The 16,201-nt window shown below is 40.8% G+C and overlaps 1 protein-coding gene across 1 annotated transcript in view; it reads left to right on the forward strand.

The window, feature by feature from the left end:
- The window catches only part of GALNTL6 (polypeptide N-acetylgalactosaminyltransferase like 6), a 943,544-nt gene that overhangs the window by 904,990 nt on the left and 22,353 nt on the right, over positions 1-16,201 (forward strand). Inside the window, exons 11-12 of the mRNA XM_084626308.1 lie at positions 517-738; positions 13,920-14,036. Coding sequence (XP_084482434.1) covers positions 517-738; positions 13,920-14,036 — 339 coding nt within the window. The remainder of the gene's footprint in view (positions 1-516; positions 739-13,919; positions 14,037-16,201) is intronic.

Here is a 16,201-nt window from a genome sequence, read left to right on the forward strand (position 1 = left end):
GCCTAAGCAGACTTGTTACTAAGCCTGTCTTTGCAGATATGTCACTCTGGCTTCTGAAAGATCGGGGACATTTTGGGGCCCTGAAGGAGATGCATTGTTCAAAAATTGGACTGCGTATAATATTTTACTATATGAAGCAAAACTCCAATTTCAAAATTCAACTGCATCAAAACTATGGAAAAACAACATTAGCAATCAAGTAAAAAAAAATGGGAGCTTCACAGTGAGATGCCAATTGAAATAATTAGCTGAATTTTTACTGTATCTGGTTAATTAAATCCCCATTCAGCAATTGCACTGAAGTATTAGAAAAACAAACTGCATGAAGCCATCTGTCTAATTAAATCATGCTCCTAACTGTGTTTAATTCCAAAGAGGTTTACCATTTATTTAATACACCACCATCCAAAACATGATAAGATTCCAAGTCAGGGTTGTTGTTTTTTTACTTCGTGTCAATTATATCATCTAGTCAAAGCATGGACAGGTTAATGACTCTTTCTTTCTGCTACACAGAACCTGAAGCGTGTGGCAGAGACATGGATGGATGAGTTTGCAGAGTACGTTTACCAGCGGCGGCCCGAGTACAGGCATCTCTCAACAGGCGATATCTCAGCCCAGAAGGAGCTACGCAAGCACCTTAAGTGCAAGGACTTCAAGTGGTTCATGGCTGCAGTGGCATGGGATGTCCCTAAATATTACCCTCCTGTGGAGCCCCCACCTGCTGCCTGGGGGGAGGTAAGGAATACCCAAGCTAGACTAAATTTAACTGCATGTTCCATCTTTATTGCAAAGCAATTTGGTAGATCACCGAATTTCATATGAAGTTACTGAAACTTTTTACATTATAACAAAGCCCTTATGAAATGAGGTTTGGCTCCTATTACTAGTGGTGTCATTAAGGGAGCTTGTAGTGATTGGAATGATCTATGAAACAGCCACTAAAATAAGAAACTGACATGTCTGATGTCTATGGCTGTTCCCGGTATAATCCCTTATAATCTTCCGTGCACCATGATGTGCATGCACAACAAGGACAGGAGGTTCAGAAAGAACAAATAGTCATTACAGCATATTACAGGATGGCTTTCAGAATCTGATTTTTGACAAGGGAAGCCTGAGGTCAGTGCACATTTTTATATGTGTTATTACAAATTACATGCATAAATTAGGTATTCGTTAGGTACCTATCTAGTGTTTTGTCTGGTCAGATTTGCACATGCAAATGTAAATATGCAACAATGAGTGGGGTTCTTTTCCTAAAAAAATTGGCCCATCTTGCCTCATTCTATGTTCTGATAGTTGGCTTTAGTTAGTGGTATCACAGCTGGAGTTTAAACAAAAAGGAAATAAGGAGCCATACTTTAATATTATTATGCCATGCTGGGGTATGTGTTAGCAGGTTGCTGGGGTGCTTCTCAGATGCATTCTGCGTTCAGATTTATTCCTCTTAACATATTGGGGGAGCACACCAATAGCCTACTAATGCACACCTTGTGGCGACAGGTTGCGTTATGTATTAGAAATAAATTAATACACAAGGGCTGTAGAGAAGGAATATAATTTATATGTCTTGTTGGAAAAATTGCACTGGCCTTTTGCATCTTCCACTTTAAAGGAGAGATGCAAAAGATTTTTTTTCTTTTTGATTATGATTTGTAAAGAAGGCTTGACTTTTTAACATATTTTTCTGTCTTTTTTTTTAAGAACTTTGGAAGTATCAGTAATGTCAATTTTAGCCTTCCCTGGTTTTGCTAGAGGACTTCTTGGGGCTCTCAGATTATAAGATTTTACACATGAATTGAAGGAATGAAAGGGTTTAAATTGGAACAAATGTTTTTGGTGAAATCCCCTAAACCTCCAGGGGTCCCCATTATGCCAGGATATTCTCCAGGAGGGGAGATCTAGCCACTTTTTGGTCCCTTTCTCTTAAGAACATTTTAAAATAAACCAATTTTTTTACATATTGTAGCAGGATTTTTAAAATAACCTCTCAGATTACAGTCACTTGGGCCTTTGCACTCTTATTTTAGCCCCCAACTACAGTACCTCAAAGTACTTGATGGTGCCAGTGCCTTGACATATGCAAACTCCTGACACTGTGAATTCCCTCATTTTCGTTTCATAAACTTCATTTGAACTGGTTATACCCAGAGGCAATAGAAAATTAATAGAAGAAGTCAGGAAAGACCAAAGTTCAGTAACTCCTCCATGTCCCTCCATCAAAACCCACACTCAGACACATCTCTGCAGCTGCAGGACTTTGAACATGTGATATATACCTACCTTGCTCTATTGTACAATCCTCACTCAATGTTCCAGAGAGGCAAAAAGGACCATATCCAGACCTGTGAGATTCAGATATTCATGCTTTACACAATTAATACACATTTTACATGATGCACTGTCTGGAGTGGCTCACGACTGTGCGTGCCAAGCTCAGGGCAGACTGTCAAAAAGCAGGGCAGACACCCCAAACTGGTGGTATGTTCTATCATTAGATTTCGCCAACCCAGTAATTAATGTCAACTCCTGAATCATTATAGCAGTCTTACCATGGAGTTACAGACAGACCCCTTGGGCTCGCTAGTCTATTTTGCCACCCAGGTAAGCTGGATTTAGTAATAAATGGTCACTTACATGAAAAATCATAAAATATTCTGGTTGCTCCCAGTCCCAGGAGACCAGTCACTTACCCCAGGTCTTGGACCTTGGATCTCACAGCAAAGACCATGCTGGTAGCCAATTCTAAACTAACTAAGAATTTATTAACTAGGAAAAATAAATGAGAATTATTTATAGTTTACAGCAAGCAAATAAGTTTCAGTCTACATTTCAAAAGGTGACAGTTATAGTAATCTGTAAGTTCTAAATGTCTTTCAGGGCTAACTCTTGCCAGGCAGCATGGGGATCTCTTTGCTTATGTTTAGGAATCTTTGCCCCTCAGAGTTCAGACAGCATGGAAGAAAGATTCAGTTTCTCCTGTCAGGGATTTTTATCCTCTCTGGTCCAGAGTCCAAAGTTATGGGCTGAGTTATGCATCCATCTCTCCTTCCCGGAAGGAGTTAGGAATGCAATCAACAAAGTCTCTGTCCTTTGATGCTACACAATACGTCATTTGCCTTCAGTAGGCCATGGACAAACACTTTACCTTAATCAATGCTTCTTTTCCTGTTTGGTGAGTTAAAAAATTACAGAGGTTTATAGTGCAAACACTCAGTATAACTTTATACCATGGGCTGTAGGGATTATAAGTGAGATAAATATTTGCAGCAGTCTACCAGCATTTCATAAAATCTGAACACATCTTTATCAACTTAACATCTAATATCTATTTTGATAATACTAACACCCTGTAAGCAAGACTGGTTTCCTGCTATGCATTTGTGAGTATTCAGTGAGGGCCTTGGCATGAGCTGGCACCTGGTCTGATATGATATTAAGGTGTTTTTAAAATGAATCATGGGGACTGTGTATCTTTTTTCCTATTAAAAATACCCCCAGACACCACAGAATGGAACTGAGACCCAAAGGCTCTCCCATTCCCCTAAAAATATGTTCCATCCGTAAACTAACCTTAGCTGAAGTTTTTTTCCTGCTACTCTATATTTTTTTGAGACTTTCCCATTCCTGGAAAGTTTTAATTAATTTGTCAGCACTTGCAGAGACTTTGAACAAACTTAAAGGCCAATGGCTGTTATAATTAGAAATTGAAGGAAGGAAAACAGATTGCTCCTTATTACTTTAGAAGAATTGAGCAGCCAGAAAAACTTCACTGGCTATGCATATCAAGAATCTTTTATGGGACATCTGTGCCAAGATGGACTGTCATTCACTGCCTTCTCCACTTGTACTTGGAAAGGATTTACATCTGCTTCCCTGTGCCAATCTGAGACAAGGTAAACAATGAAGTCCTCAGACAATCTGTGGCTCCAGCATCTTAATACCTAGTGAATGATGTGTGCAGCCTTCTTTTCGCAACTTCTCCCTTCTTTTTGCAAACACACCTGCTGGGAATTTGACTGGTAAATGTCTTGGCAAACTCTATTCATGATAGAAAAGAAGTAAATTAAACAAACTCCTTTTCACCCTTGATGTTGCCTGATCTTTGGGAATTAATTGTGCCACTGTCCTATGTAGCTGTCCTATGTAGCTGGAAGAGTGTATGTGCTCCATCTGGTATTGTGCTCTGAAATGCATGCAAAATGGCAGTTGTATAATAGATGTGGGAGAGATTTAGTATATACTGAGTATATTACTATTAGTTTTGTATCTATACAGGAGGGTAACACCATTTTTACTGCTACCATGGGAAAAATGCAAATTAAAACAGCTTAGTTTGATCCTTCTGATTGTGTCCTGGATTGCCAAGTATGTGCTACCAGTTGAAGGGTATGTCTACTATCCATTAAATGATGCATAAACACTCCTTTCTGTTCAAAGAAATGTAATTTCATGCAGTGCTGGTACTTGAAGTCTTGTCCAGTGAAGTAAAAAATGGTGCTGGGGTGGATGAGATTTGTCATGAGAATGATTTAATAGTTTTAAAACTTAGATTCAAAGTACTTATGGTCCAATGTGTATTTACAATCATTTCAAACTTTTAACATTGTCTGTGGGAACGTGTTTTTTAAAAGACGAAACATAAAATGGTGACCATGAGTAAATTGGTTCTGGACTTTGTGTCCTGCTTTCAAGATCCTACAGGAAAATCATCCCTTTTCCTGATCCAAAACTTAAATGTTAAGGTTTGGCTCTGTTCTGCTATAGGCCTTGTTCAATATTCAGTAAGTCTGTCTGGCATTGCGCTCATGCTAAGTCATGGGGCCTGAACCCACTCCTCTCTGGCCCCCAATGAGAATTCACGGATTTCATAGAACCACTTTATAACAGTGATGGGAAATCCCAGAACTGAAACACTGAAATTAAACCAAATAGCCTATATGAAAAAGCATCAAAGTTTTAGGACTGAGTAACTCTCTTCTCTCTGAAAGAGAAACAGATGTCTTTTTAGAAGTGTCCGCTTCATATCCTTAATGACTTTGAGTCAATCTCAGTCCATCAGTTTGTCATATTTATGTTGTACAAAAGCAATATAACATTCACCCAGCCCCATATTGCATATGCACACTTTCTGCACCACTCAAATTCTCTCATCAAGGTTAGTGTCAACCTGTGATCGACAGTCCCCTGCTTTCTCTATGTTTCATTCAGGCTGTGCTTGACTTCTTTTAACCTGGCCTTTTCCTTTTTTATGTTTCACACAAAGAACAGGACCTTTTAAGTTACTGCATATCAGTTAATATGAAAGGAGGCTCATTGCTTGGCATTCAGTCTGTAGATTCTGATGTCTGAAAGACTATCTAAGGGCATATTGTGTTGTAAATAATAATAGTATTGTGTAGTAAATAATAAATCTAAGGACTAATAAGTGTAGTAAAGCCAGTATAAGTACTGCTTACTTAAAAGGCAGAGGGTGAACAGAGGCATTCCCATTTTTGCACCCAAGTGAATGCTGCTCATGTTCTCTCTAGGAGATACAGCCACTATGGTATTCAGGGCACTAAACCACATTGTGTGAAAAGCATTCTGTAAATTGGTAGCAATTGGAAGCCTCTTATGATGCTGTATTGAATTGCCGTGACCCTGACAACAGAGTCGGGGCATCATCTTTGCTATTCAAGGGCAATACATCATTTGGACAGATTATTAAACTGAGCAGTAGTTCTGACATGATTTGCCATTCATTTCATGTACTGGAGATAACTTAAACACCTAATTTGAGAACTCTGTTTCAGTCATTTCCTGAATCCTAGACATGCACTTGCAGTTATTAAATGTCATTAAACTGGTATTATTCCATAGTACCACATAAAGTTATTTTTAGATGAAGGTTACACATTCCGAAGAGTACTGATATTTATTTTGAAATTGATGTTTTTGTGACCTTCAGTGCACAAAACTGAGATCCAACTTGCCTTAGGGACTGCCTCTCCCTTTCTGACTCACCACAACACTTGCCTTCATCAGGAACACGTAAGCATCCTCGGTGAGATCATGGCTCCTCGGAAGTCACTGGGAACTTTGCCATTGACTTCAGTGAAGCCAGGAATTCACTCTGTCTCAAGTGAAACTCGTCAGAGCTGAAAGCTGAGCATTGCTTTCAATGCCTAAAAGGGATATTAATTTAATATAGTTTTCTGTATTTTTAATTAATCAGAGGCAGGAATTGTCACTATGTTAGCACTGGAAGTTCTGTTTATCTCAGTGGCATCTTTTTTGACATAAATTAATGCAAATTTCCTCAAAGGGGAAAAAAAGTTCTCATGTTGTTTTTTAAACTAGATAAAGGAATTTAAGGTGTGACTACCCTGTCACTGAGCTGTCATTATATTTTTTAAACATAAGAGACACTGACTTTTTGTACATTATCAATTCTAAATTTACCAAGTGTGGATAAAGCATTTAAGAAAAGATTTTTCCAACTGGCTTAGGGGATTTAGGAGCATAAATCCCATGGGCTTTCTATGTATTATGTGCTTCTAAATCCCTTAGTCACTTTTGAAAAAAATCTATCCCTTCGTTTTGGTCTTGTCGGGAAAATTTGGTGCCACGAGTAGTGGCAGCAGCAATTTGCATAATGTGCGACAGCTGTTGGCTGTCAACCTGTGTTTTGGAGCAACCTGGATCTTCATGATGAGCAGTTACAGAAGATGCACTCTGTCTTGTAATGTCCCCAGTCAAACTGATCAGTTGTGCATTGTCACTCACACCCTCCATGAATAACATCACATGAGTTATCTTCACAGCTAATCAATTAGCAAAAATATTCCAGAAATCTGCTTTCCACGTTTGGATGGTGTGGCAAATACGCAGTGGGCATGGCCTCTCTGCACTCCTGATCACTTTTTAAAAGTGTCTGCACTATGCAGTGGAACTCTGCAGTCTCATCGTTCTGCCCCCGACTCTCAGTGCCTCAGCCCATTCTCCAAATAAGTTCCCCAACTCCAATTTAGAAGACTGTGCTGTTTTAAATTTCTGCATAGAATCCTGCATACTATTTAGTTCATAGCTGCAGTTCAGTCGCAGGGATTCACAGAACAGTGATTTCCGGTTTCTGTTCTCTTCTGATAGGGGCTGCTATCCGAGTGCACGAGCCATTTAAAACTCCCCTAAGCTTTGATGAATGTAAGGAGTGACAAAGAGAAACTACTCAACTAGGACCTGAGAGGACTGTGAATCATATCATGGCAGAGTACAGACAGGTGCCTGCAAAGAGGCAGAAAATCAAGCAGCCTCCTTTAGAGAAATATTTTGTGAAAATTACAGGTAGAAAACGTTGATGGTTTTCATGAAAGGGGTATGCATTTTTAAAATTAATCAAGATTTTGGTTTCCTTAATAACAAACCTTCTTGGAAAGAATTTGTTTTATAAAATAGCATTTTTGCAGATCAGCATGGTTTTAACTGGCACATCAAAATGTGCATAGTAAGAAAAATATGTATGTTTGCTTCCAGGCTCTGCCTCATCCACTCATTTCCAACCCATATATCACCACCCAAACCAGGATAAAAGGAGAAGTTCTTATTTAATCTTCAGCATAAAAGAAAGGGTTTACAGTATAAAGGGAAAAAGAAAAGGAGTACTTGTGGCACCTTAGAGACTAACCAATTTATTTGAGCATGAGCTTTCGTGAGCTACAGCTCACTTCATCGGATGCATACCGTGGAAACTGCAGAAGACATTATATACACACAGAGACCATGAAACAATACCTCCTCCCACCCCACTGTCCTGCTGGTAATAGCTTATCTAAAGTGATCATCAAGTTGGGCCATTTCCAGCACAAATCCAGGTTCTCTCACTCCCTCACCCCCCTCCAAAAATCACACACACAAACTCACTCTCCTGGATTTGTGCTGGAAATGGCCCACCTTGATTATCACGCACATTGTAGGGAGAGTGGTCACTTTGGATAAGCTATTACCAGCAGGAGAGTGAGTTTGTGTGTGTGGTTTTTGGAGGGGGGTGAGAGAACCTGGATTTGTGAAGGAAATGGCCCACCTTGATTATCATACACATTGTGAAGAGAGTGGTCACTTTGGATGGGCTATTACCAGCAGGAGAGTGAGTTTGTGTGTGGAGGGGCGGAGGGTGAGAAAACCTGGATTTGTGCTGGAAATGGCCCAACTTGATGATCACTTTAGATAAGCTATTACCAGCAGGACAGTGGGGTGGGAGGAGGTATTGTTTCATGGTCTCTGTGTGTATATAATGTCTTCTGCAGGTTCCACAGTATGCATCCGATGAAGTGAGCTGTAGCTCACGAAAGCTCATGCTCAAATAAATTGGTTAGTCTCTAAGGTGCCACAAGTACTCCTTTTCTTTTTGTGAATACATACTAACACGGCTGTTACTCTGAAACCTGTCAGTATAAAGGGAAAAAATCCTTTAAATGTCCTTAATATTGAACAGTCTTCTACAGAACTCATTTGGGCTTGTTCCAACAACCAGGGTGTAAATATGTCTTTAACTTTTACAACATATTTAGACATTTTTAGCAACCTAAAGTTTGTCAACCAGATCTTTACGTATATTAACCATTCAAAGCCTTGAGTAGCACAATGCTTACTTAAATCACAGGCTTCCACCAGTGCTTCAGATCCCATGAATCAGCTTCCTCTACAAAGTGCAGGGTTTTTTATAAATATCTCTACCCAAGAGATTTGGTGGAAAGTGTAATTGTAATTCCTCCCACTGATTAAGAGAAATAGGGAAATACTTTAATTAAACATTCAAAACTCTAGATTGTAAAATTGAATATTCTAATATTTGATAAATACTAGTTCGTAGTTGAGCTGGCAGTTTTGACACTTTGTGCCAAAAATATTTTGTATTTACAATTCCCGCATTTTATGGAGGTGCCCAAGAAACAGGAACATTTATCAGTTACGGTGGAGGATATTGTTTTTTTCATAGCTAACAGACTAATATCCCTAGCTTCAGACAGTCATGGTGCAGAAGATTAGCAAGGGATGATGTCCCGTCATCCTCACTTTTAAGGCCTGCCACAGCTTAAACGTCTTGCCTCTAAGGCCTTCCACAATCCCACTTTGGCCTATGTTTCAGATTCTGCTTCATGGCATGTCCCTCCTCCCATGATTCGCTCTATCTATGTACTGAATGACCTCACAATCCAGTGTGCCAAGACCCTTCCGTCTCAGCAAAATTCTTCCTAGGTATTGTCTACACTATGAAAGAGGTATCTTGTTAACATGTGTTAGCTAACCATTGTTAAAATCCTAGTATAGACAAGGCAAGTTGTAGCTTTAACATGTTATCCAGTCAAGGAAAACCTGACCCTCACTAGGCCCGTGAGGAGCCAGTGCCTGATCTTCATGGCCTGGACACTTAGAGTATGTCCATATTGCAATGAAAAACCTGCCGCACCGAGTCTCAGGGCTCAGGTCAATTGACTCTGGCTTCAAGGGCTAAAATTGGAGTGTAGATATTTGGGCTTGGGCTGGAGCTCAAGCTTTGTGACTCTCTCCCTCCTTCCCCATGGGGTCTCAGAGCCCAAGCTCCAGCTCAAACATCTACACTGCAGTTTTTAGTACCACCGCCAAAGCCCTGTGAGCCTGAGTCAGCTGACCCGGGCCAGCCACAGCCATGCTGCAGGTCTTTTATTGCTTTGTAGATATACCCTTTAAGCACAAGGAGCTGGAGCCAACAGTCGCAAAAGTTCCTCTCCGTCAATACCTTCTTTTTCCCAAGTGCAGGAGCAGCAAGGAAAGCAGGGAGAGCCAGGGCCTGCCAGTCCCCTGACTCCTAGTATCCTCCCCTTCATTCCTCTACGATTGGGACCCTTTGTGGGATTTTGCTGCATGACTCTATTTAAGACCTCCTGCACTCTTCACTAGTGTTTGTGTCTCAGCGTGCAGTGTGATGGTGTTCAGAATCTTGATGCACATTAAGGCATAAATACAAAGTTTGCAGTGTTTTCTGAATGACAACATTGTTTCCCACTACATCAAATTCTACCATGGAGGATTTTAAGGGCCAGATTTCTAAAGGGGCCTCAATCAGGCATTCACTTTTCTGTCTGCATTTTTGCCCAGAACTGCCAACTCAACTACGAACTAGTATTGGGTTATTTATCAAATATTAGAATATTCAATTTTACAATCTAGAGTTTTGAATGTTTAATTAAAGTATTTCCCTATTTCTTTTATCAGTGGGAGGAATTACAATTACACTTTCCACCAAATCTCTTGGGTAGAGATATTTATAAAAAACCCTTGAGTGCTTTTTTTTTTTTTTTTTAGCATACTCAGCTGTGTGTGTACAGGTAACAGAAACTGGGAGTGAACAAATGCGCTTTGCATGTAACCATTCTATCTTTTGTACATATGACTATCAGAATCTGCCCCTGTGTCTTAGAAGGCTGCTCAATAATTGCATATGTACAAATGAGGAAAACTTCTTGAAAATTTAGACTTGCCTTTTTCAGTAGTTTTAACTCAAAGTCCAGTAACTTAGAAATGCATATTAGCCTGTTATTGGAAATGCGGGTCTCAGATGCACGCTTCCTTAATCAAGAAAAAACAACAACAAGCCACACACTGTCTGAGACTTCCTGCTTTCCTTGCCCTGTTATACAAAAGAATATTGTAGGATTTGCAAGCAGCATGGTGCTGATTCTCTGTAGAATATTCCCTGTCGTTCTGACAGCAGTTTGAACGGCTCCATTCAGTTTCTAACAATGGCAAAGGCCGCATAGAAGTACCACAAAGCAGGAGTATGAGCCCGATTTAAATGCTTTTATCATCAAACCCTTCTCTCCACCCCAAATAAAACAATGCTCTCTGACTGGAAGAGTAGATTGAGGCAAAGAAAGGATGAGATATGGCACTGGGACAGACACATACAACAATGCAGAGAACAGAGAAGCAAATGCTGAAGAGTATTTCATTAGTAGAAAGAGGAGAGGGGAAACAGAGAGAACTGGGCAGATAGGAAGTGAGCTAAAGGAAACTTTAAAAATGAAAACTCTCTCCAGAACAGTATATGATAGATTGAATCTATCCCTTAAATGTAGAACAGGATAAGAAAATTCCCTCACCAGACAAAAATATGAAAGCCCTACTAATACCATAAGGCTTTAAAAGTGAAACATTGAAATAGTATTTATTTTACTGTTAACACTAGTTTCATAGCCTCTCTGTTTTAGTTGGTGACTATGCTTTGAGTATATAACATGAAGAGCGAAACATTAAGAAAACAGCTAAGAGTTTTCCAGTAGGACAGATACTCTTTATTTGAACTAAGTGAAATTAATCACATTAGAGGTGTCTGAATGAGGCCCTGGTGAGGTAACAGTCAAAACTGTATTTGAAATTGATCTTTAACTTCAGTTTTAAAACCTTGAAAATTTGAAATTAAAATGTTTCCCTGATCTTGCTAGTTTGTGTTTTTCTAGAACATGTGAAATGAAGGCAGAGTTTTGACAACCTGGTTGACTACTTCAGCTCAGTCTTACACTACTTGAGCCTTCAGCTCAGTCTTACACAGTCTGTGTGAGGGATTGAGCGCTGAGATTCTTTGAGCTAAATAATCAAAGTTGCAAGTCAGGTCATTTTGCCCAGGCAATAGTGTGCACGCAATTCTCTGCAAATGTGGAAAAGTTGTTTTCATTTCTAAGTTTGCAAGAATCTCACAGTTGGTTTTTGAAGATGGATATATATATCTGAACATATCAGCACACACATTTCGTCTTTAATGGGAGAGATGAGTGCTCAGCATCTTTGAAAAACAGGCTCTAATTCTGTATTGTAATTTCAAGGAAATTTGACATGCACTCCGTCTCCCATGCACTTAGCTTTAGCAGCATTTTTCATAAGTGGAAGTTATTTGTTTTTGTAAACTCCTTTTACAGTGGTTATTTCTGTGTGATTATTTAAGCTACCCTTTCCCATATGCTGCAGAATAATTTCCCTTTCTCCACAATTGCTACCTACTACCAGATGAAGCCAGACATATCAGTTACCAGGATTCTGACTGACTGACTAATGACTAGCATTTTGTTAAGAACTCCTGATCCCAGCTGGGGTGCCATAAATTCTATCTGCCTTAATACCTTCCTTCTTGTGGAGGAGAAGGGACCTGTAGAAATCAAGATTCTTCAGCATCATCTTATTCTCTCTAAATTCTTTTCAAAGGTGTTCTGCTAATTTAAATCACAGAAGGGCTAAAGGGATGAGTTCTGCCCATTTTCTTCTTTATTCCCTTCAAATTATTTGTCTAGATCTGAATCATCCTTCCATGTTAGATATGACTCCCTTTAGAGTCTATCAATGCTACTCCTGGAGCTGCCTGCAGGAACTGACAGAGAGAGAGATTTCCTCCATCCTCTTAGAGAGCTTAATGTGCTGCTTAGCTCCTGCTTGCCTGGGGAGTCATCAATTGTGTTCAGAACCTAAATTCAGATTCCCTATATGGTCACACATTACAGTAACACTAGACAACTATTTCCCTTGAAGACATCTTAGAAACTAAAATAGTAATTGTATATAGCACTGTACAAACAATAACTAATTAACCCTCAGAACACTATTTGAAGGTAGCTAGATAGTTACTATCATCCCCATGTTACAGAGGGAGAAACAGAGGAATTAAGTGTCTAGTTTAGTGATACTCAGGCTGAGGCTCAGGAGCCACAAGTGACTCTTTAATGTCTCTCTTGAAACTCTTTGCAGCACATGATATTAAAACACTGTATGATTTAATTATTAACCAATCTAAGTTATTAACCAATCAGGATGCTTTTACAATGTTGTTAACCAGCTGTAGTTGATAAAATAATAATACTTGGTCAGTCATTTTGCTGTGAGAATTATATATTATTATATATATATATATATATATGTTAGGGCTGTCAATCTCAGTTAACGCATGTGATTAACTCAAAACAAATTAATGCGTTTTTTTTTTAGTGAGCATTAATCACACACCTCTGGAGATGGGGCTCAGCAGAAGCTGGGTGGGGAGGGAGGCACCCCTTTGTCTGCACCATCCCCTCCCCCACTGGACAGGGCCGGTCCGAGGGGTGGCAAAGGGAGCCATCACCCAGGTGCCCTGCACCGTTGCATGCCTCTGGGGCAGGAATGCCCCTCCTCCTGATGCTTTGCTCCACTGCTGCTCCTACCTCCCTCCCATGGAGCCACGCCTGGCCAAGCTGCTTAGGACCAGGAGCCTGCCTCCTGTCTGCTGCACAGAGTGGGGGTTGGGGAGGTGGGCTGATGTTGGGATGTCCCTTTTCTGCCACCCATGTATGCGGTCACCGCTGAGCAGGGGGTCAAGGAACAGAGGGATCCAGTCTGCTGCTGGCTCAGAAGTGAGTGCTGCTGACAGCAGCTGCTGCCTGAGTGCTCTGCTTAAAGAGATAGCACTCCCCCAACACACACACCCACAAGCACTGGAACTGTGTGTGTCTGAGCTTTAGAAAACTATCACCCTGAATTCTGATAGAGGTTCAAACAGGAGATTCCTTTGAATGAACTTGATCTTGCTTGCTTTGTTGGCAGGAGAGGAACAAACTAAACTTTATCCTCCCAAGATTTCTTTTTCATTCCAGTCCTTATACCCCAAACTATTCCAATAAAAAACGTAATCTCAATTTCTTTACAGAATTTTTCAAATACTGGAGCAGAGGAAGGAATAGATCACTTCCCGGATACAGTCTCTTCAGCCTCTCTGCCGCATACAAAGCCCCATTGATGATACATAAGCAATGTGCTTATAGCCATATCTCTAGTTTCTGACTGAACCAAGACAGAGTCAAATCTCAACATCCTCATCCTCACAAGTCCTATTCTGCAGCCTGCTGTATAATGTGAAATGTTGCTGCTTGGTTTTGCAGATTCGAAATGTGGCAGCCAATCTCTGTGTGGACAGTAAACATGGGGCCACAGGGGCAGAGCTGAGGCTAGATGTTTGTGTGAAGGATGGCTCAGAACGGACGTGGTCACATGAACAGGTATTTTAATGACATAAAAATGCAGCGTAAAATTGTTGCTTCTCTTCCCCAGATTCTAAAGACTTTTCTGAGGTTTTCTCCTCCTCCTAAGTCTAAACACGGTGTGGAATTTTTAAAAATCTGTTGTTGGCCTTAATAGCTTTTACAGAGCAAACCTTAATATTACCTTAGGTTCTCCGCTAGTCATCTTTTTTGCTGTTTTCCCCTAGCTTCATTTATGGAAAGAGGAGTTATGCCCAGAAGTTCTTTAGGCTTCCGATTTTTGCTTAGTTACACAAAAATGTTGACTTGATTCATTTAGCTCTCAGCATTTCTGAAAGTAGACATGTTTGTCATGAAACATCCACATCTGTATTATAAAAGAGCAGAGGAGCCTACCAGACATGTCTCCTTGTCCCTTCAGCCGAATAACCCTAACGACTGGAAATAAGATCAAAAGATTTCAAATATGGTGGATTCCAAGTGGGTCAGGTCAGTGGCCAAGAAAATGATCTGAGCAGCTGTGCTTTAAATGAATTTTGGGTAGAAGGAAGAAATATGTATTTCCAATAGTAACCATATGGATTCAATCAAGAAAAGAAATAATTAATTAATTATCAATCATGTTTATTAGGACAGTGCCTAAGAGCCAATCAATAATTGCGCTAGGCACTGTACTAGTAGATAGTCTCTTGCCTGAAGAGTTTACAGTCTCAATACACAAGGAGGGTGAACCATGTGATGGCAACAAACATTGTGTTAGTTCCCAATATTTGCGGGGGGGGGTTTAGGGGGTTTACTTAGGAGGGGATAAGCTAAATGGAAAGGGAAGGCAAGAGGGTGAGGAGGACAGGTCAGGGGAGAAAGAGGTAAAAGGGGCAGGTGAAGAGGAATAAGGATGAGGTAAAGAGATGGAGGGAGGCAGAGGGTTGGAGCAAACAGCCAATCTGCACAGGGCAGAGAGAGAGTGCAGTCAAAACTGTAGGAAGTTCTCTGAACACTGAAAGATCCCTGGTTGGCTGCTTCCACTACTACCATTATTGGTTGGCCAGCTGCTCTGTGCTATTTTTCTCCAAGGCCATATGCTGAGGAGGAGCGTAGGGGAAGGAAAAAGGGGAGGCACCACTTGGGTCATAGTCCCTGCACAGTCCTGAATCCAGGGAGATTCTGTGGGTGGGTGGGCCGGCCTGGCCAGAGCCCCATTTTGTCCTCTCCCATCCCAGTGCAACTATCCTTTGGCTGCTTCTGCTCCTACTGTTTGGAAACAAAGGAAAGAAGGGTGCTGGGATGGTACTTAAATGAGTTGGGGTAAAGGGACAGCTTTTTGAGAATGGGGGGCAAACAAGGAAGAGAGAGAGAAGGTTGAGAGCAGTGGAGACATGAGAGTGAGGCCAGGAGGTTAAGGATTGATTTAATCAGTCTATAAGTATTTATATGGAGAACAGAAATTTGATAAGGCTCTTCCATCTAGCGGACAAAGGTATTAAAAAAAAAATCCAATGGCTGGAAGTTGAAGTAGATAAATTTTGACCAGAAATAGGGTGCACATTTTTAACAATGAGGGGATTAACCATTGGAACAATTTACCAAGGTTTGTGGTGGATTCTCCATTATTGTATTTTTTTAAATTAAGATTGGATATTTTTCTAAAACAGATGCTCTAATTCAAATAGGAATAGGAATAGGAATGCAGGGAAGTCCTATGGCCTGTGTTATATAGGAGATCAGACCAGATGATCACAATGGTCTGTTCTGGCTTTATAATCTATGAGGTCAGGCAAGGATGCTAGAGGGGGTGCAGGAGAAGACACAAGAAACTTGGTGACAGGGGAGAGAGTTTGTTGGAGGAAAGAATCAGAGGTGCCAACTTTGTGATTTCTCCAGAGGTGTTGGACCCCAGCCCCGCCTCTTCCTGCCTCCGCTCCTCTCCCTCCCCCCCGCCAGTGCCTCCTGCATGCCACTGAACAGATGATCACAGGCAGGCGGGAGGTGCTGGGGGGGAGGGAGAGGAACTGAGCAGTGGGGCCTGCCAATGGGAGGGCGGAGGGGGAGGAGCTGATCCACGGGGCTGCCGGTGGGTGCTGAGCACCTACAGTTTTTTTTCCATGGGTGCTGCAGCCCCAGAGCACCCATGGAGTCGGTGCTTATGGAAAGAATAGTGGAGAAAGAGAATGGAACTGATCTTT

Source organism: Lepidochelys olivacea, assembly GCF_965140295.1.
Source record: "Lepidochelys olivacea isolate rLepOli2 genome assembly, chromosome: 4".
Taxonomy (NCBI): domain Eukaryota; kingdom Metazoa; phylum Chordata; order Testudines; family Cheloniidae; genus Lepidochelys; species Lepidochelys olivacea.